This window comes from Seriola aureovittata, chromosome 18 (assembly GCF_021018895.1).
Source record: "Seriola aureovittata isolate HTS-2021-v1 ecotype China chromosome 18, ASM2101889v1, whole genome shotgun sequence".
In the NCBI taxonomy this organism is placed as follows: domain Eukaryota; kingdom Metazoa; phylum Chordata; class Actinopteri; order Carangiformes; family Carangidae; genus Seriola; species Seriola aureovittata.
In genome coordinates this window covers 9589454-9617029 of record NC_079381.1, presented here as the reverse complement: position 1 = coordinate 9617029, position 27576 = coordinate 9589454, and the positions used below count along the sequence as shown (strand labels likewise).

The 27576-nt window shown below is 41.2% G+C and overlaps 2 protein-coding genes across 2 annotated transcripts; both read left to right on the top strand.

Moving 5' to 3' along the window:
- The first annotated feature begins 1048 nt into the window (after positions 1–1048).
- On the top strand, positions 1049–2089 carry LOC130186872 (proto-oncogene tyrosine-protein kinase ROS-like). The gene is made up of 2 exons (XM_056404183.1): positions 1049–1261; positions 1533–2089. Exons 1-2 carry the CDS (start codon positions 1156–1158, stop codon positions 1919–1921), a joined length of 495 nt encoding a protein of 164 aa, XP_056260158.1. The 5' UTR covers positions 1049–1155; the 3' UTR covers positions 1922–2089.
- Positions 2090–6459: 4370 nt separating this feature from the next.
- LOC130186064 (low-density lipoprotein receptor-related protein 2-like) lies at positions 6460–21431 on the top strand. Its single transcript, XM_056402782.1, has 24 exons — positions 6460–6669; positions 6817–7032; positions 7240–7416; positions 7610–7732; positions 8237–8404; positions 8577–8792; positions 8893–9122; positions 9217–9346; positions 9461–9654; positions 9886–10072; positions 10349–10561; positions 10975–11158; positions 11247–11448; positions 11612–11776; positions 11999–12244; positions 12397–12624; positions 13137–13271; positions 13944–14145; positions 14243–14368; positions 14795–14902; positions 17777–18013; positions 18725–19019; positions 20269–20365; positions 20554–21431. The coding sequence occupies exons 1-24, from the start codon at positions 6624–6626 to the stop codon at positions 20617–20619; spliced, it is 4191 nt and encodes a 1396-aa protein (XP_056258757.1). The 5' UTR covers positions 6460–6623; the 3' UTR covers positions 20620–21431.
- The last annotated feature ends 6145 nt before the right edge of the window (positions 21432–27576 follow it).

Sequence of the window (27576 nt, the reverse complement as noted above, 5' to 3'; positions counted from 1 at the left end):
CAGTCTATAGAGACGGTGAAGGTGGATGGGACTGGCCGTTACTCCTTCACAGGACTGTTCAACAAGAGAGCGCCTCTCAGCCTGGCTGTTTTTGAAAGTTTATTCTACTGGGTTGATGACAAAGGACTGTGGCAGGTTCCACAGAACCAACCAAACCAGAAGAAATTTCTTTTGAAAGCTCAACTGCCACTGTTAACTGTTTATCATGAGCTACAGCAGCCTCAAGGTATCTACTGAAACAATAGATTTAACGTCTGTTAATTATTTCTCCCTCAGAATTTCCATTGATGTTTGAGGCTATGGTGCTTTTTATATGCAGTGTGCCCAGATATCTTAATTTTATGACACAACCATTGTGTACCAAGTGTATTAACTTTGTTCTTGTGTATAGATTCATGTACAAAAATGTAGCCATAACATAATGAACTGCAGAAATACCGTCACAAGCCGGTGTAAGTTAGATCTTTCACAGTCATCACAGTTGTTTTTGCAGGACCTAAACTTAATCGCATTAATCTCATCTTGTCATCACTCAGGTTCTTCTGCATGTGTAAACACTCCATGCCACCTCTGCCAGCTAACTAAAGCCAACCCTGTTGGATTCACCTGTGCTTGTCCAAACTTCAAAATACTGTTGCTTGATGGGACATGTGAATGTAGGTTTACCATCATTTTAAGTTGTCATGTCAAAATGTTTATGATTATATGCATTTTATGTCTTTTTCCTTTTTCTGGTAAAGGACAAGTAATACATTTTAACAGACTGATTGCTGATTTTAGTTTTAGTTTCTTTCAGGCCCAACCTGATCTAGTGACAGGAAGTCGGCTTGTTAAAGCAACTTTCCCTCTTTTCATTTCATTTCAGGAAATTGGAGCCATTTTGATTCCAAAATTATAGCTTAGGAAATGGGTATAAAGCTCGGTTATAAAATGTTATCTGTCCTTAGACTTCTGGTCATTATGGGATTAATATGCCATATGTTTTCTGCAGCCCTGTGATAACTCGATGAGGATGTTATTAAAATCTTTTTTTGTTCCACAGATCCAAGATTTATATATGCTACCATTACCAACATCAACCTGTTGGAGTTTACAGGCAAAGAGTCATCTGATACCCAGCTGTTTACCACTGATGACGGCATCCTGTCATTGGATATGGACTGGAACAGAGACTGGCTGTACTGGGCCAACCAAACTGGCCATGTCCAACGCACCAGTTTAACGCAGGTCAAGACTGAGGTTGTCCCAACACCTTTACCGGGTTCGTGCTTTGAGTTTTCTACTTTAGGCTGTTTTACATCACTGTAAATTGAATATTTTGAAGATGATGGATGGGGTGTTGGTCGGATAAATTACAATAACATTTTTCACTGTTTTCTTTAGCTTTGACCAGTCAGTGGAAACGGATCAATAATTAATAGTAATTGTTAGTTTCAGCCCTATCTGATAGACAGCTGAGTTGACTGACTCACTACTTTGTCACATTACAGTTGTCTGCTCTTTCGATTCTTTTTTTTTTTTTTTTTCTTTAGTTTGTCTGATAAAAGTAGACCAGATGAGCGGAAGCCTTTATTGGGTGTCATGTGACCAATACACCATCGGTACCACCGCAGCTGGCAGTCATTACCCACAGCAGCTTTACCGCACCACAAAGGAGATTCGAGACTTTTATCTGGACTGGCTGAGAGGTGGGATCCTCTGGCTGGAGGAAGACCAAATCCTCACCATGAGCATGACGGGTGGCAAAGCTAAAGGGTTACTGCAGTTAGCAGGAGGAGTCAGTGGGAACATCGCCTTTGACCTCAGGGCCAATAGTCTGCTCTGGAACTCAAAAAGGGCAGGTTGGTTACTTATATCAATCATTGTGATCTTGTTCTTTCTCATCCTCAAACTTCTCACCAGCTGCGACTCGTGGGCTTGAAGTATTAATTGTTGCAGCATTTTCAATGAATTATCTAATTTCAAGGTGTATAAACAGCCTGAAAAGTAGACGTAGTCTTTAGAAGAGCTCTGAACCAAGATATTGTTTCAGTACTTTCCATTTTTTAAGACCAGTTAAGTTTTGGTCCTTGCACCTTTTACAGGCCTGGCGACAATGAGTTTGCTACAACAGAGAAGCCACCAAGCTGGAAGAAGATGGAACATTTCAGGCTCAGTCGTAGCTGCCTTTGAGCCCTTCCTGTTGTCTCTCTCTGACGATGTCATAACTCTGTGGGATCGGCGTGATGGGAGCCCCATCCAAGACATGACAGTCAGAGGTCATGTGCTCAGTGTAATCACTGCACTCAGGGATGTTCGCACAGGTCAGACTAAATTAAATCTGAGGGGAGGAAAAATAACAGATTTATTCAGAAAGAAGAAGTTGTTATTTTTATTTGGCATTGTTTTACTTTCACTTGAATTTGGTTTGAATAGTTTTTTTTTTTTTCTGTTGAAATTTGACAGTCTGTAGCTTGTGGTTTTCTTTGGTACATCTACGGTGCCATCATGGCTCATGTTAACTCCATTATCCTTTTCATTTAAAACTGAAAATATAAAACAGCACTTTTCTCAAGACCAAGCTTAAAGCAACAGTTTTTTTTTAAAAGCAAATCAAAAAACTTTTCAGATTCTCTGATCTAAAGGTGGAATCATTATTGGATTATAGTAATTTGTGATGGAGGACATTTGTGTTTAATTTGATCTAACTGTAATTTTCCATAGTGCCCAGTGCTCCAGTTTGCAATGAACCGTCTGTGCTGTGCCGACACTCATCAGTCTGCCTTTCACAAGCCCAGCTGTGCGATGGTAAAAAGGACTGTCCTGATGGCGATGATGAGGAATTTTGTGTTACCACATGTCCATCTAAAGGTAAAGTCTCAATATGCAGATCTAAAACCTCCATGTGAGTAGGACCATATTCACCACTGACTTGCTGTTAACTTGAATTTCCTAGTTGTGAGAATTTGTAATCATCTTTTCTTCCTTCTCTGTTAATATTAGAGGATTTCAAGTGCAAGGACAGTAGAAGTTGTGTCAACAGGAATCTCGTTTGTGATGGTCGCTCTCATTGTCACGATGGCTCAGACGAAGTTGACTGTCCAGCTGTAGATCCTCCTGCAATTGAGGCAAATGTCCTGAAGTGTCGCAGGGGCTCAAAGCCATGTAAAGATGGCATAGAGTGTGTTTTATACAGTCATGTGTGTGATGGAGAGAATGACTGTAAGGATGGATCAGATGAAGAAGGATGTGGTAAGTTTCTTAAGACAAAGTCTCGCTGGTCTACGTTATAACTATGAACCATAATGTTTGACAATTTAGTTAAAAATAGTTTAACCTTACTATGTGATTCATATATTTAAGATGCCACAGTACTGACCATGATTCCAGCTAGACCCAGCATCGATTCATCAAACCAAATGCCTCCTCCTACCACACCTCCGGCTCCGACTGTGCCAGCCTGCAGCAGCCCGTCTGTGCTCTGTCCTGCCTCTTCTGTTCACCTCTGCATTTCACCGAGCCAGTTCTGCAATGGCCGTAAAGACTGTCCTGATGGCTTTGATGAAAATAACTGTGTGAAAAGATGTCCTTTGAAAAGTAAGTCACAAATCTGGAGTGTGGTTTAGTTCAAAATGTTATTTTAACAACAATAGATGTTAAAAAATAATAATAATTTGACTCATTTGAAAATTCTGGAGTTTAAGAAGTGTCCTTAAACTAAGAAAGATCCTAATGATTTTCTTCCAGACGATTTTCGCTGCAAAGACCGTCGAAGCTGCGTTTCAAAGAGTCTGGTTTGTGATGGTCGCTCTCATTGCCACGATGGCTCAGACGAGGTCGACTGTCCAAGTGTAGTCACTCCAGCAGCTCGGGCAAACATCCTGAAGTGTCGCATGGGCTCCAGACTTTGCAGAGATGGGAGCGAATGTGTTCTCTTTACTCACGTTTGTGATGGAGAGAGAGACTGCCGGGATGGATCAGATGAAGAAGGATGTGGTGAGTTTCTGTGTGAATGTTGCTTTTGAGAAGCGGAATAAATGTGGAAGTGCTTTGTAGACGAGCACGGCCTGCTGTGGCCAATGAAGCCGGCAAGTCTTTTTTTCTGAAATAATCAAAAACTTGACAATATCCTCAATTCAACACTTCTCCAGCTAACTCTGGGTATGATACTTGTAGATGCTACAGACACTGCCACCACCATCCTTGCAGAAAATCACTTGGATAAACCTCCTGCACCTGTTGAACCAGTTACTCAGCCTCCCACCAAGCCACCCTGCACCAGTCCTTCAGTTCTGTGTCCAGGTTCATCTTTATGCATCAACCCAACACTGCTCTGTGATGGAAAGAGAGACTGCCCTGATGGATCTGATGAAAAATGTGTGACAAGATGCCCCTATAAGAGTGAGTGGTCAGGTTATGGGCTTTGTAGCTATGAATGCTTTCTCAGCCCCTGTTCAGACATGGGTTAACATGCATCTTTGGTGATCTGATCACAAGTGGACTGCTCTAAGTACAGGTGTGAATGCGCCCAAGACACACTGAGGACGCATTTGAGATCCAATCACTCAGACCACACAAGTGTGTCCTGTGCCACAGTGAAAGGACCACGTACTCGGCTGATATCCTGTGTGTGTGTGTGTGTGTGTGTGTGTGTGTGTGTGTGTGTGTGTGTTACTCACAGAGAGAGGTGATCCACAACAGCTTGTAAGATGATGGAATGACTTCCTTTCCTACTGAAGTACCCCATTGTTGGAAGGGGCAGGGATGGGCAGGCGAGAGCCATCTATTGCTCCCCCACGTTTGGGAACCCTCATCTCTCCTCAAAGCCTTCTGTAATCTCCCGTCATCTGTAGCCTCAAGGCTAGTAATAAATTGGCGCTGAAGTGTGCATGTAAAATGACGAATGTGTCAAACACATTTTTCCAATGCCAAACAACTTGGACAGTGTCTTGAAGTCTGTACCCGATGCAAGGTAAATTGTCACCACAATCCTCTTCTCCAGTTGTACATCAGTGCAGAAATGTGCAATGCTGTGTAGGAGGTGTCACAGTTTCTCACATATGAAATCAAATGTATGTGTTTATTTGCATATAGAGTGAGGAAGTGAAATCACTAGTCACATCAGACATATGTGATGCATTATAATAGCAGGTGTGAACTGATGTAATTAGAGCTGTCCACTTATGATCGGATCACCCAACACACATGTTGATGCCAGGCCTGAACAGGACCTTAAACCGCTCCCTAACTGGAAAAGTTAACAGCTAACTTTTATTATGTGGTTGGTTTGGTATCATATTTGAGTTGAAGTACATTTTTCCTAGAAACATCACTATCAACAAGTATTGGTGTGAACTAATATAACAACATGTCCAGTTATTGTAAATTAAGTATGCAGAACAAATTTGATAGAATTTCACTTGTATCTCTAAATATTAATTTGCCCCTAACCACAGCTGACTTCCGCTGCAAAGACCGTCGGAGCTGCGTCTCAAAGAGTCTGGTTTGTGATGGTCGCTCTCATTGCCACGATGGCTCAGACGAGGTCGACTGTCCAAGTGTAGTCACTCCAGCAGCTCGGGCAAACATCCTGAAGTGTCGCATGGGCTCCAGACTTTGCAGAGATGGGAGCGAATGTGTTCTCTTTACTCACGTTTGTGATGGAGAGAGAGACTGCCGGGATGGATCGGATGAAGAAGGATGTGGTGAGTTTCTGTGTGAATGTTGCTTTTGAGAAGCGGAATAAATGTGGAAGTGCTTTGTAGACGAGCACGGCCTGCTGTGGCCAATGAAGCCGGCAAGTCTTTTTTTCTGAAATAATCAAAAACTTGTAGCTTAATAAGTCATATTGTTTCATACCTAAAGTTGCCCAGCAATTTTTTTTTGTAGCTATAGTATTGATTTTAATGAAAAATAATAGTAATTTATAATGGGAGTAATAGAAATTTTGGAAATTAGGCTTGTTCTGAATTGTGACATATACGTGATTATACTAATGTAATAATATGACAATGATATATTCTAGTTTTAGGATGTAATTTTTGACTTTGACTCGTGTGTTAATCATTTTCTAGATGCTGCAGAGATTGCCACTAATGCAGAAAATCTCATTTTAACTGAATCCCCTTCACCTGTCAAAGCCTTGACTCAATCTCCCACTAAGCCATCCTGTACCAGTCCTTCAGTTCTCTGTCCGGATTCGTCGTTATGCATCAACCCAACACAGCTATGTGATGGAAAAAAAGACTGTCCTGATGGGTTTGATGAGAACTGTGTGAGAAGATGTCCTTACAATAGTAAGTTAAGGATTAATTGACTGTTTTTCTCTGATCTCGACCACACTGGAAAATGGAGAGTTATATTTTTGTTTTGCTGTTGCTTTTGTCTGTCTTTTGATATGTTGATAAATGTTTTCCTCCTCAGCTGAGTTTCTCTGTCAGGACCAGAGGAGCTGTGTCTCAAAGAGTCTGGTTTGTGACGGTCGCTCTCATTGCCACGATGGATCAGATGAGGTTAACTGTCCAAGTGTAGCTACTCCTGCACCTAGGCCTAATGTCTTGAAGTGCCGGCTGGGCTCAAGGCCGTGTAACGATGGCACAGAGTGTGTTTTATACAGCCACATATGTGATGGAGAGAAGGACTGCATGGATGGATCTGATGAACAGGGATGCTCAGAAACTTGCAAACAAGGTTTTTCACTTTAAACACTTGAACTTAGAACTCATAACTTAATTTATAACTTATAATTCAGACTTTCCGAACACACTGCACTGTAAATTAGTACTTTGAGGATTAGCTGTAACGCTGTTTCATTCAATTAATTGCACTCCACCCCAGGTGAGTTTCAGTGCTCCCATGGGAAGATGTGCATCCCTGTGGCTCAGGTGTGTGATGGGAAGTCACAGTGTCGGGACCAGTCTGATGAACAGGACTGCTGGGAACGAACCAAGAGCTGCGAGTATCGTTGTGTTGACGGCAAGCGCTGCATCCCAAACAAATTCCTCTGCGATGGGGAGAGAGACTGCCTGGATGGCACAGATGAGGTGGGCTGCGGTAAGTCCTCACAAATAATTTTTCCAGTATTGATTCATCATTGATAATTGACTAATGAGGTTGTGTTACTTCTACCACTACTAGAAGTTTGAGCACTTGTGTGTATTGGAAGCAGATAAACCTAATGAAACACTGTCACTAACTCTAACTTTATCTGACATCTGAAAACGTTCTCATCATTTTAACACTTAGTTTTCACCTTTCCAGACCCTACTACAACAACTAAACCTGCTGTCCTCATGTCCACATCAGCTTGCATCGCTCCCTCAGTTCTTTGCCCAGGCTCATCCCTCTGTATCTCTGAAGATCAGCTGTGTGATGGACAAAGAGATTGCCCTGATGGATTTGATGAAAATGGCTGTGTGGTACAATGTGAAAACCATGGTAAGTCTGTGTCCGGCGATTACCTTGATGCGAAAGTAGCTGCACTCTACCTGCTCAGCAAGCTAATGATGGCATGGACCCACTGTGGGAGAATCTTTATGAAAGCCTTGGATGTCAGAGCAGCAGCAAGATTTTCACAATGTTTGTATCAGTATATTAACTCCTCATATTAACCACTTACCCTGCACATCAGATGACTTCTTGTGCAGTGACCGGAGAAAGTGCGTCCCCAGGATGCAAGTGTGTGATGGTCGTGCCCACTGTCCCGACGGCTCGGATGAGAGGCAGTGTCAATCAGCTGATTCTCCTGCTTCCTGTAAGAAAACAAGAAAAATACAGCACAACAATGACATGTAAAAGCAGTTGATAACAAGAACACTGTAATTATACCTCGCAACAGTTGGAGTTATTGCAGTTGAACAAACACGACAAAACGTTAGTTAACTACACACTTCTACCTACCAACCATCTATAGTCCCCCTGACTACCAGATTATTATACACCTTGGCAACCCCCAATGCCTTAGCAACTGCCCAGAATACCATAACGACCACCAAGCTGCAATACACCTTTCCAAACACTCCAAACGCCAAAGCCACCACCTAGTAACACCCTAACAACGTAACACATGTAAACTATCAACTAGTCTATTAACCAACAGCCATCATAGCAACATCCTAGCAATGCACTACCACCCATTTAGCTACACAGCAGCAACCTGAGCGCTCAATTACTTTCACCGTGAAAACAATCCTGTTTTTGCCTGTTTACTTTAATTGTCTTAATAACCCATTAAATTCATAATTTTCTTTCTGCCAAGCCTCCATCAACGTCCTAAATGCCAGATCTGCCCCTCTGAGGTGCCGCAAAGGTTTCAAGCCATGTAAAGACGGCCTGCACTGTGTTATGTACAGCCATGTGTGTGATGGAGAGAAGGATTGCCAGGATGGATCAGACGAAGAAGGATGTGCTGTTAAGTGCAAAGCAGGTTTGTTTTGTAGCTGCAAAGAAAAAAAATAGAATGTAGGTGCAAATGCATTCATGATCTGGATAATCGTTGTTAAATCACTTATGAATCTGAGTGATGAATTTGAAAGAAGACAGTTTTGTTTCGAAATTTTAGGATAGTATTTGAGATGTTTCTTTTTGCTCTTCCCCAGGTGAGTTCCAATGTTCTCACGGGAATCGATGCATCCCACCAGAGCAGTTGTGTGACGGGCAGTACAACTGTCAGGACCGATCTGATGAAATGGACTGCTCAAGGCTGAGTGATGGCTGCCATCGGCATTGTGATAACAACACCCGCTGTATACCAAAGACCTTCCTGTGTGATGGCGAGAGAGACTGCGCCGATGGGTCAGATGAGGAAAAGTGTGGTAAGTGACTTTCAACATTAATTTGTACAGCAACTTGGATCAAGACACACAAAATCATCATAACATATGATATCCATGTTACCTGTTTCCCTCTTTCCAGGTGTGGTGGCCTGTACAATTAACCAGTATCGCTGTGCTAGTGGCCAGTGTGTGTCTGACGCTCTGAGATGTGATGGATATGCTGACTGCAGTGATCGCTCGGATGAGATGGACTGCACAAGACCCCCACGCTGCCTGACACAGCTCCGATGCCCAAACAGCCATGAGTGCTTGCAGAAAGAGTGGCTCTGTGATGGTGAGGACGACTGCAAAGACGGGTCAGACGAGAAGGTAAGGAGGGATAATGTGATAAAGTATACTGAATCTTTGCTTGTGAAAATAGAGGACGAAACATCAGATATAACTTCTCCTCATTTGTATCCAGAACTGTGTTACACCACCAGCAAAGTGCAGGGGATACCAGTGGCAGTGTGGAGACAGCAGTCAGTGTATCCCTCTGTCCTGGAGGTGTGATGGGAAAAGGGACTGTTACAATGGCGTGGATGAAGACAAATGTGAGCATGTTTATTCTCAGATATTCTGAAAATGGAATACTTTCCCATACAGTAAAATGTCTTTTAATCACTATGGTGGACCTCTGAAGCAAATCTACACCTCTGCTTTCACAGGCAACCAGAGAAAATGCCCGTCTCACCTTTACCAGTGTGGGAGTGGTGAGTGCTTGGAGCCTGGCCTGGTGTGTAACGGCTTTACCAACTGTGCCGACAGTTCAGATGAGGGCGTGGGATGCACTCGGCGCAACTGCTCCAGCCCATCAGCTCCTCAGTGTGACCACCACTGTGTCAGCACCCCAAATGGAGCGGTCAGTACACAGCACATGTGTATCTGGTTGTTTTCAGTCCAAGGTTGTTAGCATTGTTTTGTACTCACTTTGACCTTGGCATTCTCATCCATTTATGGTGAGCCTGTCACAACTAGAGAATTGTGGCAAAGTATCTAGAAACGTACACACATGTTGACTCTTTTTGCATATGGATGTACACAGAACTTATTCTTGCTTGGTTTGAAAATAACTTTTCCGACACTTTTGCAGAGGTGTTACTGTGCCGCAGGGTTCAAAATACAGTCCAGTGCTGTGTCCTGTGTGGACATTGACGAGTGCAATGGATTGCCGCACGCTGTATGCAAACACACCTGCCTCAACACCCGTGGGTCCTATGTCTGTCATTGTCACCCTGGCTTTTACCTGGAGCCTGACAACAAAAGCTGCAAGACCAAAGGTGTGCAGTAAGCTCCGTAAACAAAGATCTGTTTGTAGAGGGAAAGATTAATTTCTGGTGTAATTTAAGAGCCATGAGGTGATTGTGCATCTTTTACTCTAACTACACATTATGAATTACTCCTTTTATTTGAAATACATTTTTTAGATTTATTTCATGACTACCAGTCAGTCAAAATTTTCCATTCATTTCGATAATATAAAAGAATAACCCATTGATGGTTTTGCTCTTGGTTTTGGTGCCGTTACCGTACTCTGTTCATGTTTCAATCCCTAGACGAACCTTTGCTCCTGGCGTCGGTGCAGTCAGAGTTGTTACTGCTGGGAGTCCATAGCAGCACGTTGCGTCTTCTCTCCTCTTCCAGTCGGCCGGTCTTCTCACTGGATTACCACTGGGCACAACACAGAGTTTACTGGCTGAGCCCCGACTATCAGAGCATCCGCTGGACTGACATAGAAAATTCAAATAACAAAGGCACACTTATCAAAGGTGTGGTCGTCACAGGAATGCTACAGTGGTGTGACAGGATTTAATCGATTTAATCCTTTTTTTTTTTTTTTTTTTACAGCAGACATTTTGACATGTGATGAGGAAAAGAAAGTGTAACTGATAACATTTAAACTGACAGCATTTGATTTTAGGTGAGCTAGTTCCAGGGTCCTGGTGTTGTGCATGCTGGTTCACTGTCATGACTTACTCAGGACACTTTGTAACTGAGCCATTGTTAACAAAATTAATTTCTTCTGTGCTTTATCTGCTCTGACAAATCAAAATGTCTGCTGTGAAAATGGTCTGTAAACTTAATGGAATGAGTGTACTGAATTAAAGCCACCCCACAAAAATCATTTGAGGAATTTGGCCTATGACCTGATTTTATAGTATTCAAATGAATTCTGTTACAGGAGTGAAGTCAGACTTTATCGCTGTAGACTGGGTCGGTAAGAACCTGTACTGGGTGGACGGACTCGTAGGCCAGATTCTGGCTGTGAAGCTCAGTGATGCTACAGTGAGATCTCAGGAGTACACTGTGGTCCTGGGTGAAGATCTGGAGCAGCCAAGCTCTTTGGTCTTGCTGCCCCACAGAGGGTAAAGAGTTCAGTCTGGTTATATATAAAATACATATATATATTTACCACCTCAGCTCTTTCATAATTGCATTAATCAACTTTTTCAGTCTGATGCTGTGGTCTGAGATTGGCAGCACCCCTCAGATTGAGCGGGCTGGCATGGACGGTTCAAAGAGGAAGGTGGTGGTGAGCCGAGCCTTGAGCTGGCCTGTCAGTTTGGCCTATGACCTCCTGGACAACAGGGTGTACTGGGCTGATGAGAAGCTGCGCTGCATCGGCTCGGCCTCTGTGGATGGAGACGACGTCAAGGTAAAGAGATTTTAAGGATGAACCTCAAAGACAAGTGGGTTTCAAAGTTTGAGTCATCTGAGGAAAGCACATGATATCGACACAGATATTTCAGATGGTGTGATTGCAGCTGGTCTCCCAGCATCATTATTAAATGGTGATGTTGATGCCCTTCTTTCACTAGATACTCCAGTTAGCCGAAACTCCAAACCCTTTCTCTGTGGCCGTCTTCAATGACAGAGTCTTCTGGTCTGATACAAAGAGGAGGACCATCCGCTCAGCTGACAAGAACACAGGAAAAGATCAGAAGGTTCTTCTGAAGAGACCAGGACAGCCATTTGGACTTAAAGTGAGTATATAGCTTCTAATGGTGTGGGCATCACACCAAAACTGCTTTGAAGTTTTTAAACATATTCAGTTTTACGAATATATCGGTGTTGGCTGTAACTGTGAAATTCTCAGAGGTTGCTAGGTTTCAAATTTTTACTGCGTGTTTACACTCACGGCTGCATAGACTGCAGTATTACGCCACAGCTGTGAACCTTCATATGCATGTTTTCTGTCTCCGCAGCTGATGCATGCCCTTTCCCAGCCAGCCATACCCAGCCCCTGTGATCAGCTACACTGCTCCCATCTCTGCCTTCTGGCCCCAGCGGTGAGGGGCAAGTCTGGAGCTCCAGGAGCTCCAGTGGTGAGGGGGCTTACTGCAGTTTGTCGATGCCCAAAGGGGCTGCTACTTTCCAAGGACAAGATCACCTGCTCTCTGCCCATGGAGTCAACGTTCATCCTGCTTTTGTCTCGTACAACAGTCTATCAGGTGAGTTGTTTCATTGTGGTGTCAAGTCCAGAGAGCCTGCAGGCCTTTGTCCCTGCCAAACTCTCTTGAGAAACTAAGTTTTCCCTTGTAATTGAAGCTTTTTTGATTAATAACACTCTCCACTTTGTTGTTTGCTCTCCTACTCCTTGTAGATTCACTTAAACTCAATGCATAAAGATGGTGTTGCTCTTAAAAAAATGCCAAACGGTCGAGTTCTAATCCTCCCTGGAGTAACTGAGGCCTTGGGGCTGGACGCATCCATCAGAGAGCTCTCTCTGTATGTGGCTGACGCAGGACAAGGATCTGTGGATGTGCTGAAATTGAGCAGCTCCAGATCAGGAGGGCAGCTGACACCTGCTGGACAAATCCTAAAGCTAAAGGTTAGTTTGAATAGCTTTTCAAAAGAAATGTCAAGTTTTTAAATCCTGGAAAAACTAATTGAAGGCCATTAATTACTTTTAATGTGTTCAGGCTTTTTTTGTCATTTATTTTTATTTTTTGGGGCAACACAGCTGTGAAATAAGATGATAGCATTGTTGAGTTTAATGACTTTTAGCATTTCCTGATCTTTTTTAATAATTGCCTTTTTTAGTTTGATTTTTGACACATTTTAATGCTTCGTTTAGGGCCTTAACTTTGATTTCTAGGTAAGGACCGTCAAGCCAGTGTAAATCGGTTCAGGAGTTCATCCTATGCTGAAAGAGAAACTTTGATAATCTTGAAATCTTGAAACTTTGGTAATATGCTGTTTATAAACTGACTTGGACAGCAAGCATTTTCAACCGGTTCATGGCCATCAGCTTTACTTTCAACCAAGCAGCTCTCCAATAAAAACATTGTCACTCCCTCCTGAAATTCAGAATATGGAAACTAAACTTCTGTGTCCCACAAGGATGACACCGTCTCGGCTCTGGCAGTTGACTGGGTGACTTCCAACCTCTACTGGAGCAGCACCACGCGGCCCGATCTCCATGTGACCTCCCACCGTGACGGCTACACCACCTCACTGCTGCAGGGGTTGCTGGAGGTGAAGCTGGCTCTGCTGCACTGCTCACATTTGTTCTTTTGAGTTTCTCTTGTCACCCCCCCCGGCTGCATGTTCTTGCTTACTTTTACTGTGGACAGTCCTGATAAAATAATCACAATATACAGTGCAATTTGAAGGAAATCTTAGTTTGTTGTCTTTGCTTATTTTCATTTTGCAAACTAACATTGCTGAGCTGTCATATCCAGTGATCTCAATCTAAGACTATTTGTGAAACTGGTGACGATATATATTTTACTCTTGGCATCAACAAGTGAAGGCAAAATATGTCATTTTGTATGTCGGCTACTCGGCTACACAAATATAGCACGTCCTTTCAACTGCCACTGAGGTACTCACTAATTACTTTTATTCAGAGCTATACATATAGTCAGATATTCTTCATGAATGTGCAGTTATTTGAAACAAAGGTACAAAATGTCTTTCTCAGAAGATGGCCAAATATGGCAGGAATGGTTTCTATGAAGCCTTTTATAAATGGTAAGTGAATGTAGATTAAACATGAATGTAACATGAAAACACCTTTTATCTGAGCTTCCATATTAGTGTTCTGTTAATGTGATAAAGTCACCAGAAGTATGTACAAGGTAGCTAAAAAAAAAAAAAAAACTTTTTCCCTGCTAGATAAAGTATAGCTCATGTTTGTCCCTTCAGGGCACCACTTCCATCGCGCTGCATCCCCCCTCAGGACGACTTTGCTACACAGCACTAGTCGTGGCCGGTGAGAAGAGCCAGGCAGAGGTGAACTGTGCCTGGATGGATGGCCGTAATAAAGCAGTGCTGTGGCGGAAGTCGAGCATCCCCACCTCGCTGGTCTTTTCCAATAAAGGAACCATGATTTACTGGGCTGACACGGGTAAGGAGTAAAAAAAAAATCTCATGTACTTGACGACTTCAAAAGAGTAAATTTTTACTGGCTTATCTGTCTATCTGTTTCATTTTTCTTTTCTCAGGTGAGGGAGTAATCAGCTCTATTGGAGTGGATGGATCAGGTTATAACCAGTACAAAACGGGGCCCGGTCTGCTCATCTCCTTCACACATACTGAGAGCATCCTCCTCTGGGTCACCCTGGATAAAGGTCAGGGTGAATGTACTTTTTGTTTTGATATGGTTGTTTAGGTTACTGTGAAATGTGAGTCTGGGGTATTCTTTCTCTTCCACTCCCATAAACTGTTCAGTCCTGCTTGTGGAATTAAATTTCTTACCTTCTCATTTGTCTTTTCCCCCTTCAGGCAGCAGATGGCGTCACAGACTAATGTGACAATGAATTATTCAGACGACTAATTCCCAGCAATCTGTACTGTCAGACATGTTTAAACTTCCACTTCTTTCTTTCAAATCTTGATTCTCCTTGTGAATAATGAACACACATGAGATCCTCAGGCCATCCCACCCAGTAGCTTCTGAATTCTGCACTGTAGAAAATTAAGTAGTTGTTTGGAAGATGTTTTTATGCTTACTAATATTTTTGCTTTTTTGTTTGTTTGTTTGTTTCTTTTTGTAGATGTAACCAAACTGTGGTTCAGTGATGGGCTCCAGCCTAAACAACTGTGGTTTGAGACAAAGACCAGGATGGTGGAAGTCAGAGCCTACAACAACAACAGCCAGACTGGTAGGTATCTGTTGAGTGTCTCTTTATTGAAGATAAAAAAAAAAAAAAGTTGTCACAAGTTTACAAAGTGCTTCTTGATACATAGATAGGAAAACAGCATGACCTAAATACAGGCACTCTGACACAGCATGACACAGCAGGCTGAGTGAAAAGCACTTGACCTGGTCAGTGGTGAGGCAACAAGCAGTAACAAGGAGGCATGCAGAGTCGCCTACAATGGAACATTTGGGAAAATAACACATCTCAGACATGATGGTATAAACTAAAACACTTTGCACAAAGTGCAATGGAAGACAAAAACAGAATGTCACTCTAGAAGCTAAAGTGTGACTGGCTTTACTTTTCAGCATAGACCATTGAACAAGAGATTTATCTGTGGCACTGGCTCATATGAGGTTCAACAAAGATCAGTGAAATAGCTTTGGGCTAAATCCAGCTGAACTTGAACACTAGTTAATAAGAATTCAGAGTTAATTTTAAAAATGGAGTTTAATCAAAGTAGAGACCCAAGGACTGAAGTGATAGGATCTTGTTTCTTTGTTCTGCTAGTAAAAGGCTTGCAGCAGCAGTTTGTGGGAGACTTGAGAACATTACCAGAAAAAAGGGGATTGCAGTAACCTAAACGAAATGTGACGCATTTCATGGTTACAAGTGCATTTTTTGGACTTCTATTTAAAGAGGCATGACTGTGCAAGTTCTTAGTACTTCTACTACAAGTTGATAATCACATTCAAGGCAATGCCAAAATGTTTTACAAGGCAGGAATGTTTTAAAAGGAAGATGACTGGTAACAAGAACACTCCTACTACCAGAACCAAAACATCTTGCATCCAGTTTCTCAGCTCTTACTTGTACCAAATTATTGATGCATCTGTTTTTGTGTGTAGGCAAACTACTATACAAAGTTGGTGCCTCAACAGCACATTTGTAAATGGAACAAAAATATTGGCTCTGTCTTCACAGAGCATTGTGGAGCTGAAAATGAGAAACGAGCAAGTTTTAAAACAAAGAAATTGAGAAAGTGGCTTGTCAACACTGAAATCATCTTTACTGTCCAGGTTTGTGATGCTACCATGCAACAGGCTTGCAGCACACACTGTCAGCTTAATTTCTAAAACCATGCCAAACCAGTTTTATTCATCAGCGTCAGGAATTACACCATCTGAACACGAATGGTTTCACCTCAACTTTGCTTTCCGTTTCTTAGTGGAAGAAGCAGATAATGTGTGTTATCAGACACCACAGGCAGAATGAAAAGACTCACTTAGGCTCAGTTTGAGTTGAATAGATGAGTGATGTGATACCTGCAGGGAGATGGGACTTGGCGAGCTGTGAGATCAGAAGCCTGTTTTTGTGTGTGCGCTGCAGTGGGAAAGACCGATGATGAATGGAGCTCTAACACACGCTCGAACACTGTTCCCTCTTGCTTATTATCTTGACCTGTAGCACTGTCTTGCAGGATAAATATATGCAAAAGTAGTGCTTCAAAGCAAAGCTTGTCTTTTTTATGTTAATGAACAGGAATATATGCAGGCCCACACATTCACTGAGGCTTTTACCACGTAATATTTTTTTTTCCCCTCAAATGGTATAAGATGTCCACAACAGGAGCTACAATTACAAATACTTTACAGTATAATGCTCTTACTAAAAATAACATTATAAGGTGCTTCATTACAACTGAAAACACCAATCATATTCTTTTAAATGCTTTAGTGCCAGTCATCAGACACAATTTCTGCTACACCAGCATTGAAGCCCTAGTATTGTAATTGTGTTTGAGAAATATAATTTGACTGAAATGTGTTTTCATAGATGAAACAAATTCTCTGTAGTTGGAGCAACACACCACAAGTGGATAGATACCTCACAGATGTGAAGAAAATAACATGTTACTTATGACTTTTCTGTGCAAAACCCGACAATGTCAGAAATATGGGTTACAAATGAAAGGAGAAGCCTGAAAAATTTGTGGAGAAACAGGATGACGATGCCAAGGACCATTGAAGCTGTTCTGGTGGTATCTTACTAAGACACTTTGTTTGTTTTTCTTTTACTTTGTCACCAGTCTGTGTGTCCAATTTCACAGAAGCAGACGTGAATATGAAGTGTTTATGCAACGCTTGTAATACATGTCATTGTTCATTTGCACACATGCAGAAGCCAAATGCCTTCTTTCATAACACATGATTATCCTTTGACAAATGTTGACACACCTCTGTTTGACATAATCTGGACAGTAACCAGACTAATTTTCCCAGTCTGGGGCAGGAAGTGTCTTCACAGTGCCAAAGCAGATTGTCATTATCCACAGTCAGAGACCCTGATTTGTGTGTATCACCATAACAGACTATTGATTATCATGGGATGAGGTTTAATGAATGATGTATTGTGCACGATCGTCATTCCCACATCATTGTATGATAGAACCAACTTTATCTAGACGTAAGAAACCCCATTTACTCGCAATAGAACATTGTTGTTTGCGTAAACTATAAGTCCCATTATTGTAAATACATTAACTACCTGAAGACTAGCAACCCCACATGCTAATGAGGATCCTATAAAGAAAATGATAAATGCTGTTGACACTGAGACCTTAGAGGCACTTGAAAGAAGAAAAATCCAAATAAAATGCCCCCATGGTGTCATATTAAGCTAGAACGTTACAATGAATACTTGAGATGTAATCAATGTAATTATCCATTAATTAGTATTTTTCAACTGATAAGTAAAGATAATTTTTCCCATGCACTTTCCTTAAATAATTTTGATTATTCTTGAGGGTATCAAAAGCATTGACCCTCAACTTCCTCAAAGACATGAATGCTTTTGGTTTTCTAAAACTATTCTCATTTTAACCATCTCCCCCAGGAACGAATAGCTGCTCCAACAACAATGGCGGATGTGACCATCTGTGTCTGCCCTATCCTGGAGGTCGGGCATGTAAATGTGGGCGGGCCTTCTACAGTGTCGATGCAACGTCCTGTGCCCACCTGCCTGACTGTCCTGCTGGAGAACAATCTTGCCATGATGGAAGCAAGTGTGTCAGCAGCATCAAGTTCTGCGACGGACACGTGGACTGTCCGGACCAGTCTGACGAACAGGACTGTGAGTTCTCAGCCAAATGGAGAAGACACTGAGAAAGGGCATCACTTCAGCTTTATTTGATGACTGTGGTGACTTAATACCAAAGAATTCATGAACCTCTGGTGAAGTTACTGGTATAAATCAGTAACTTTCTCAACCCTCTGCAGATTTTCTCTTTTGAAATAACCACTATTATTTATCGGAGATCATAGACAAATAATAATAATGTGAATGTGTGATTTTTGTCCTCAGTGAAAATTAATCTAAGATGTTCCAACTACTTTCTCAAACTCATAAGTTTAAAGGTTCTGCACTTCAGACTACCGGAGTTAAAAATGTACAACAATTGAGAAAAAAAAATTAAGATCATATGAACTACTTGAAAGTCATGGAAGCTTAAAATAGTTTCCAGCACAGTGGAGTAGTTTTCTTTGTTATAAGATAAACACCCAGCACATAGTAATATCTGTTTGTTTGCTAAATGTCAGGTTCTAAACTGTCAATGAATATTACCTAAAGATGTTTAGTTTTTTTTAACTTTGTTTATTTATGATTTAGTCATGAATATTTTACGTTACAGAAAAAACTTTAGAAATGAAAGTTTTCAGGGGCTCTAAAAAATCTTTTTCTGTGGGATAATTAATATTTAATATTGCATTTCAGCCTGTAATAGCAGTACATTTTTAATATGTGGCCTTTCTAGGTAATCACCAACATTGGTTTTCTTTTCAGGTCCAAACACAAACTCGGCATCTTTCGGGACCAAAGCCGGTGATGGCCGTCTTCCCCAGTCTTCCTCCTCCCCTCAACCAAACTCCAAAAAAGGCTCCACATCCTGTGACCTCCAACACTGCAGTCATGGCAACTGCATCACAGAAGGCAAAGTCACTCGCTGCCAGTGTGTGGCTGGTTACAAGGGAGAGTTTTGCCAAGAGACTGAAACTGGACAAAGTCATGTGGCTGTCATCCTGGGTGTCTTCTGCCTCGTTGCTGCATTGATGGCTGCTGCTTTTATCTTTGCCAAAAGGTATAGACTGTGATAGTGTTTTCTCATGCACCCTGGCCCGAGGGGTTCACTTTGAAAATGAGTGGTGGCAAGAAATGTAGCAAAATTTTTTTTTTTTTTTTTTTTTCTGTCTGCAGTTTTTTTTTTTGTTTTGTTTTTGTTTTTTATCTTGTATGCGCAAGTTATTATTTTGTTCGCAAAAGTTATTTATCTTGTATGCACAAGTCGTCATCTTGTCATCACAAGATAATTTCCTATAAATGCATACGTCTCTAACAACTTCAGATGCACACAGCCACCATAATGGAGGGAACTCTGCTAATTACGTTTTATTTTAATCTTGGAATGTCGTTCAATGAAATTCTGGCTTTGCTCTTGCACGTAGACACGAGATTGTCATCAGCAAGAATCATTTGCTGCACTCACTGAAGGAAAACAGGCTCAGCCGACAGGACTATGCAGATTTAGGTCATGCCATTGGCTCCATCCAGGAACAGTTACAGGGAAGAAGCATGAGTATAGATGAATGTTAATGCCGAGAAAATCGCCTTAAAGCACACAGCAGGCAGCGCTGGGGACTTCACAGGAGACAAGACTTCTCAAAGGGACCCAATTACCGTTTCATATGACAAGTTAAAACCTTTCGGTGTGTGCATTAATGATGCATCGACTGCTTTTCTAGGAAAATAATTTGGCTGAATGCTTGCAAAACCAGCAGTGACCAGAGAGTTATTGGGGACTATTTTGTAGAAGCTTGTTCTGTTTCTATGGACATGTACACCAGTAAAACGAGGGAGTAATAGAAAGCTACTGTATCTTCAACCAGCTTGCCCAACATAAAAAACAAATGAATAAAATGGCAAAGTGACTGTCCAAACAAAGCATGTTTCAAACATAGTTGAGAATCAAACTCTTTAAAGCTATAAACGCAGTTTATGCCTGTGATCTCCAAAACATAGGCCTGTAATACATTTACTATGCAGATATAAACTTGTTCATTATTTTCTCCCACAAGATGACAATTTCTGCACACAAGATAAAAAAATAAAATCACCTTTTGCGACTTTAAGTGCTCAACAAATTTTTATTGACACTTTCCGAGCCAGAGAAGAGAAACTAAACACTGAAGTCAGTTGCTGCAGTATTGGGTAGCAGTTTGGAATTAAAACCTAAAGAGACTCCTTTACACAACTTCACAATTTTTTTGCTACAAAACTTTTTGGTCTATGTATAAAACAAATATTTGACTTGTGTACCTCGGTTTCCACAGGAGAGCCTGGGCATCGATCAGAAGCAGATCCACAGAGAAAGAAACTCTGATGGCTAACATGGGCCTGCCTTTTGAACACTATGATTCTGACTCTGAGGTAAATACATGTTTATAAATTAATTTGTACCTGAATTTATTTCAGAATATGAAGCGCATTCTCCTCCAAATTCAAATTTACTTGTACATTTCACACACAGTGAAGTATCTTCATTATTTGACAAGGTTCCTGATTATTTCTGCTCTGTTTATATCAAGTTGAAAATGGTCTGATCTTCTCTTCTCCAGGAGCTGGACTCCCCAGTAGACGTAAAGAACCCCCCACTCGCATTAAAGTCACTCCAGCCTAAATAGATTTCTGCATCCACTGAAATATGGAACTTTGGCATCCTGTAAACACCTGGTTGTCACTTTATATCAGATATCAATAATAACTGAGGATCCATGTCCCTGTACCTGAATTTCAACATGGTGATGCAGACTGTCAGTAATAAACATGATATAAGATGAACCAATAACCAGTCTCTGTTTCAAATTCTCTCTGACAAAGAAAAAAAACATCTGAAGGTTCTTACTAAAGTAACGATGGAGGTCACTAATGAGCTTCTGCACTGACATTGAGGGAAAATTTGCTAATGCCGATTGGTCAGTTTCAGTCCAATGTAATAAAAGGTTAGCTTGCACAGCATGTGTGTGTTTGACCGTCGATTCAGTGAAATAGCAAGAGTTCTTAACAATCCAACATATTAGAAGTGACAAAACATGAACAAAAATAACTCTCCATATCCCAGACTTGGCGCAGACAGATATTTCATCATGTCTAATCCGTGCACACTTGCTTTGTGTGTCATTGTTTGGCTGTTCTGATGTTGCTTCATGTTTCTCTAACACTTACTGTATGTGCAGTATGTGTGTATTGTTTATCTTCTTAATTCTACTGTGGTGACACTTTTTCAGTGTTGTCTTATTCATGCTTACATGTCTGTCCACTGGGTGTGAAGTGTGTGTCTGTGTGAATGTCTGTCACACACAAAAATCTCTTCAAACATCCCCTGAGCAAGAAAGAAGGATGCCTTGCATTTCTACCTGCAGGTTGACAGTTACTTTTAGCAGATGAGCCGAGTTTAGCTCAATTAATGGACTGTGGGATCACATAGCAGGTCCTCTCAAAAGCAGAATAATCCTGCGTATACCATCCAAAAGTGACAGTTTAATACTTGTGTGCTTGTTAGCCCTGTGTTAACATCTTATTTTTCTCTCATTTCACTTCATGTGTACCGTCAAAATCCCATCACAGCTCTCGTCAGTCTGTAGCCGTTTTACAAACTCATACCAATTTCAACCAAATGCTTCCTTATGGCATTTTGGTTCCTTTTTCCAAAGAAACATTTTTTTGCATTAAAGGTCCCTTTGTTAGTTTACTTCCACCTATCAGCCAGACTTGATCCAGAGATAGTGAAGACATGTGCTCACATGTTTTTACTGCTGTATTTGCTACGTATCGCATGACCGGCAGCACAAGCAAGAGAAACTGAAACTGAGTGAGAACAGCCTTGATGATCACCAACATCTCATGTCCTGATAAGTTTTCCTGATCCTTAGATGGATGGTATCTTGTTTCACTGAACACATGCAGCGACTTTTTAAAACTGGGTTTAGGTTTGAACTTTGACATACAGATGTAGAGGTACAATTGAGTGAGCCCTCACCTTTTGTGATATTTTTCACCTATTCTCTGTCTCCAAAAGTGTGTGTGGGGGCGGGGGTGCGTGCATGGTGAGCAGAAGTTGTGCACGATCTTTCTGACTCCACCTCATACTGGAGATACCAGAAGTTGAGAAAGCAAACAAAGTATGAATGTCTGGAGTGAACTCCCATATCTGAGAGTACAATAATGTTTGTGTGCAATGCAATGTAAAAAGATTATGCACATGTATTTTATTGTAATAGAATATTTTCTTATGGGGAAATATGCAAGTTATATAGATGATTCTGTGGATACTGGGAATATTTAAATCTTAATATTTTAATTTCAGTATTCATAATTTAAAATATTCCAAGTGAAAAGCTTTGGAAAAAACTTAATGCAGGAGCAATACTTCTGAATTCAGATAAACAGTGTACCCAAACCTGTATCACATCAGCAAATAGATTAAAATCATGCCCTATAAATGCTGCTAATATATGTTGTAGATTTATCTCTCAAGTTAACTTTTAAGACAAACTGATCACAGTGCAAAAGGGTGTTTTGACAGGGCCTCTCTTAACTTCCTGTAAACTGGACTATATTAGAAAGCAGGAAATTAAACTCGTCTCTCAACATGATCCGGAAGCTTGATGGGAAAGCGACAGCTACACTTCCTGAAATTAGCCTTAGTCTTTTAACCTGATACTCCCGAGGCCGTCCTGTCTCTTTTATGTGACCTTTACCTTTTGTTTAGGAGGTATGCCTCTTTGCATAGCTACTACATGCTATGTGGTGTGGCAAAATATGAATACTGATTAGGTGCCTTTGGGATTCCTATTCACACTCTGAACCCACCTCACATACACATACACGTTCTGCTGAATTAATGTCAGTCCATCAGTATCTTGCTTGCTGATGACCAGATACAGTATCTTTGTTGTGATTTTCTCTGAGTCTCATACAACATCTCATCTTTTCCATCACCATCTTCTTTTTTAGATCAAAGATGCAACCTCCTCCAGTACATGTGACTTGAATGTCTCGAGAGGTAACCATGTTGGCTGACTGTAGACATTTAATGGTGACAGTTTGTGCTTTCTCGACAGCTATCCATTGTATCACTAACACAAGCTTCAGTGAGGATTGACACCCACCATCCTCAAGGTTCTCCACGGAGACCCCGAGGCTAGATTGGGTGTCTAATCCCTCTGGCATGTTCTGGTCTGCCTCGTGGTCTCCTACACAAGGCAGACCCAGAAGCATGTGGCGAGGTGTTATGATCAGATGCTTCAGTGTGAGTGTAAAAATTGTCAAAGAAAAAAAAAAAAAAGGTGATGTAGTTTTCTTGTTTGGTCTCATGTTGTGTCATTAATCCTGTGAATTAACACACACACACACGAAGCAGAATTGGAGAATGAGTCTGACAGTCAGGACACAAGCTTGACAACAAAATGGTGGACTACCAGTTTTGTACCAGTACTGAACAGTCACACAAACACAGCACAGTAGTATAGTAAGTATTGAAAAATAATGTTCACGTTGTTGCTAATTAGAAATATGTTTCAATAGAAATTTACAGGCAATGCTATTTTCATTTGTCACTGTCTGGTTTAACAGGTCTTAAAGCACGTAAAGTTGTAATGTTTAGCGAACACCCAAACATTTAAGGTTAGGGTTTAAATATTGATCAGAAATGAGTTGTTGGCAAAAAGGCAGACGTGTGTGTGCTTGTGTGTCAGTAGCTGATTTGGCGGAAAGAAGCAGTCTTGCCAGTTTATCCCCCTTATCACTATTAACTGACTTTTCAGACTTCCTCCAAAATTACAGCATCTTCTGTCTTGATGATTTTATGAGATGGCATGTTGATTATAAAAAAAAGAATTTTAGCAACAGCAGAGCAGCAGCTTGGGAATTAACATGTCGTCTCAATGGGCTGGTTTCAGTCACTATTTCAAACTTGTTCCGTTGTGTGACGACAGTGACAGAAAAACAAATGAGAACAGCTGTATTGGGAATGTGGTTGTACTAAAACACTATATGTGAACACAGAGAGGAGGAGAGAAACAAACAGATAAAGAGCTGAAACCGGCTGACACTAGGGAGAATCCAAATAGCCTACAACGCAGTCCAGCCTTAGACTAGGTTTTGACTTCATCTTTTTTATATGAAGCTTAAGAATTTAAAACAGAATACACAACATTTTCTGACAATTACACAAGAGATAATTGGACTGCTGCATGTTACTCAGGCATGTCAGTGTGCCAGCTGAGTCTTGTTCTAACTGGCCTTCTCCTCCTTCCATCCCCCACTGGTCTGGCGATCACACCTACTGTTCTTCAGAATAATAGTCCTCAGGTAAGGGTGTGTGCATGTTTTTGTGCGTGTGTGTATGTATGCCCGTGCGTGGGCATTTGTGTGCGTGTGTAAATATGTATGTTAGTTCTCAGGCCAATTTGAGGTGTTTAATGTCGTCAAACCAAAGCCGTTTTTAACATTTTTACACATAAATTGTACATTACTTTGTCTATTTGATGTGGTGTGTTACTCCTTATTTGGCATCCTATGAGCGTGAGCTGTGCCTATATCAGTCAGCGGTTAACTGAAGCATACAATTAGCACTCTTCTTGAGAAATGTAAAGTTGGCACAGGGATATTTTGTGTGAGCGAGACTGTGTACTTGACTAAGCCCATTCAAAGATAAAGCAGAGGGTGGAGAAGGTGATTTTAGGTGTGTGTGTTTGTGGGAAAAAAAAACAGGCAGGTATTCACAGGTCTCAGCTTTCTTCCTCTTCCCCCCCTGCCTTTAGTGGTAGATTACCTCACTGAAAGAGGAACTTCAAATTCTTTTTTTCAAGGTCCCAGGAGCTTGAGCACCGGAGGACCTTACAGGAAAAACTTAAACTCCACAGCCGTACATTTTGGGACGCCACAGCTGCGTTCTTTGCTTTTGTGAGTAGATGGGATTTTCATTTTGTTGTATTTTCCTCTTTCACTACATGCCTGCCCTGAAGCCAGTGTTGAACACAATCTTCCTGTGTTGGTGGGAAACCTGAATGACTACATGCTTTGAGAGGTATACTTCAACACCACTACCTTTATCAGTTAGCCTTGCTATGCTGAAGAGCTGTGGATAATGGTCAGTCTTGTCTCTTAAATCTTTGAAATGGCTTTTCCACACCAGTGAATGTATCGTATAGGTGGCTGTGATGCAACACTTTGTTTTAGAAGTCAGCTGAAGTCTACCTGGCTCAGAGTGGAGTTAGAACATGCTCTGGGTTTCAAGGAGAGTCTAAAATATGTCATAAATGGCATATGGATGTATTATGCTACTCTTTCTGCTATGTTAGTTCACTGTTTAATATACACTGTTTTTTAAGTTTAGTTGAATCATACTGTGTCCCTTAGCTTACATTTTGTTATTTGCACAAGGTCAGTATTTGTTTAACAGGAGCTGATCACAGGCCACCCTGGCGCCGGCTGAGTCAGTCATCTCGTTGTTTTTCTTAAATGTCCTGAAAAATATATAAAATATGAAAAATAATATCCTGTCTCTGTGTACTTAATGTTACTGCCAACTACTTAGCTGTGTTTCTCATGTTGAAAGACTAGCTCAAAAAAAAAGAAAATGCACAGATTTTTCCTTATGGCAAAATGTGCAATCCTACAAATAGTCTCTTATAGGGCTGTATGATATACAAAAAAATATCATTGAAATTATTTTGGCAGATATTGCAATTGCAATACGAGTCACAATTTCAGTGTGAATGTCAATTTCTTTTTGCATTTTCACAAAAACATAAAAATGATGATGATGGGATTTTTGTTGGGAATTGTACCAAACAAACATGTTCTTTTATGTCCAGAGAATATGATTTGTAGGTCGGGGCATCTCTTCATTTATAATGGTATGTTGTGATACATTTTACCTTTGTCGAATAAGTTGCAGCTCCTGCAATTTGGATATTGCACTTGGCCACATTGAGATGTCGATAATATTTCGATTTCTTGTTCAGCCTTAGTCCCTTAAACTACTGTGTGCCGGCAGGCTGTCTTGTTTTTTTTATTGGACATTTGTTTGTGGTGATTTAAAAGTAAAATATATTTGAGGGCGGGCCGCCACACAACAACGAGCTCACAGTCTGTGTGTGGGCAATGCAGTTTCTTTGTAATAATACACCATCTACACATCAACTCCGAAGCTGCCCTACATACACAATGTTTTGTTTGGTCTGTTTTGTTGTTTTTTACCAGTGTCAAAATAGAAACATAAAAACAAGACTTAGTGCTAAATAAGTCAGTTTTTTGTGATTATTAAAATGAAGCATGAATTTTACATGTAATCTGAATGGGATCCATTTTAATTCAAAAACAATTGCAGTTACCATGTTCAGTCTCTCTGGTGAGAAACATCCCATGTCATCAACCTGTGGAGCATCTGTTCCTGTCATATATAGTATGTTTATTATATCCTTTCTCTCATAGAGCTTGTAATTCTTGTATTTCTGCAAGGGACGCGAACGCAGCATACTGCAGCCTATAATAATAAAAGGTGCAATGTAGCATACCAAATTAAAGTGGGCATGGGCAGAAAAAGAGAGTCATGAAATGTGATTAATTCTGCACAAAGGTATAGTTAAAGGAGCTATTTGTAAGTTTTGCTACATAGCCAACATTAGCATTAACAGCTGTTTACTTACCAGTCCCGGAGAAATGTGCAAGTTCAGCATCAAACTTCATTCCTTTACTCGCCAAGAGCTGTCTCCAGCTGTGGAAAGTAATGCCAATGTTAACCCTTGATTCTATCACATCTTTTCTTCTACTGAAGTTAGCATGCTAACCAGCTAGCCCTGGCCCATCTCATCACTTTTCAATAGCAACTCACTGTAGCCTCCAATCTGCCCTGAAGACATAGCGCTGTTCAGAGGGCGTATTATAACCTCTTGTTTTGTAAACGCAATGATGGCCGAAGGTCTTGTCACAACAATTACCATCACCCTCTCCCAGCAAGAAACCATGTTTGGTGGCAGATAAAACTTACAAATAGCCCCTTTAAACACCTTCTGACAAAAGAAAAACACTGGTCTGTGGTAAAGGATCTTATTGCCTTTATATTATTCTTCCCCGATCCTTTTCATTGGTCCACCATTAAAATCAGTTTCAACAAGATCCCTCCAACCAGGCCAGGATAATCTAGTCCACTAGTTCTGTAGGCCAGCCAGTAACAGAGAGTGAAAGCTCAGAACAGAATTGTCTCATCTCTTCATAATGTTTCCCTTTTGTGTTTTAGGGTGTGTCTCGTCCATCCATTCATCTCATTCCTCTCCAGTTCTCCTTCCACTCCCTTAATATACCAGTGTTTCCTTCCTTCCTCCCCATTTTCTGCAATGTCCACCACCTTCCCTCCTCCCCAACCAAGAGGCATAGACTACAGCCTCCCCACCTGTGGAGAGACCCAGTGCAATAGCCATGGTACTTGTATTGTTCCTCCTGGTGGTGGTGCCAATCTGGTGTGTGACTGTGACCTGGGCTACCGCGGCGAATCCTGTGAGGATACGGTCAACGGGGCGTTGAGTTTACCGCTGACCCTGAGTGTGGTGGGCGTCATCATTGGGGTGCTAATCCTG

What these genes read in the sequence shown, in the direction of transcription:
- LOC130186064 (XM_056402782.1), top strand. Translation starts at nt 6,624, where the DNA reads ATGGATGGATCTGATGAACAGGGATGCTCAGAAACTTGCAAACAAG. An exon ending in AAGACGGGTCAGACGAGAAG is followed by an intron (nt 9,123 to 9,216) that starts GTAAGGAGGGAT and finishes ATTTGTATCCAG; the next exon opens with AACTGTGTTACACCACCAGC. An exon ending in GACAAATCCTAAAGCTAAAG is followed by an intron (nt 12,625 to 13,136) that starts GTTAGTTTGAAT and finishes GTGTCCCACAAG; the next exon opens with GATGACACCGTCTCGGCTCT.
- LOC130186872 (XM_056404183.1), top strand. Translation starts at nt 1,156, where the DNA reads ATGGACTGGAACAGAGACTGGCTGTACTGGGCCAACCAAACTGGCCAT. An exon ending in TGTCCCAACACCTTTACCGG is followed by an intron (nt 1,262 to 1,532) that starts GTTCGTGCTTTG and finishes TTTTTTCTTTAG; the next exon opens with TTTGTCTGATAAAAGTAGAC.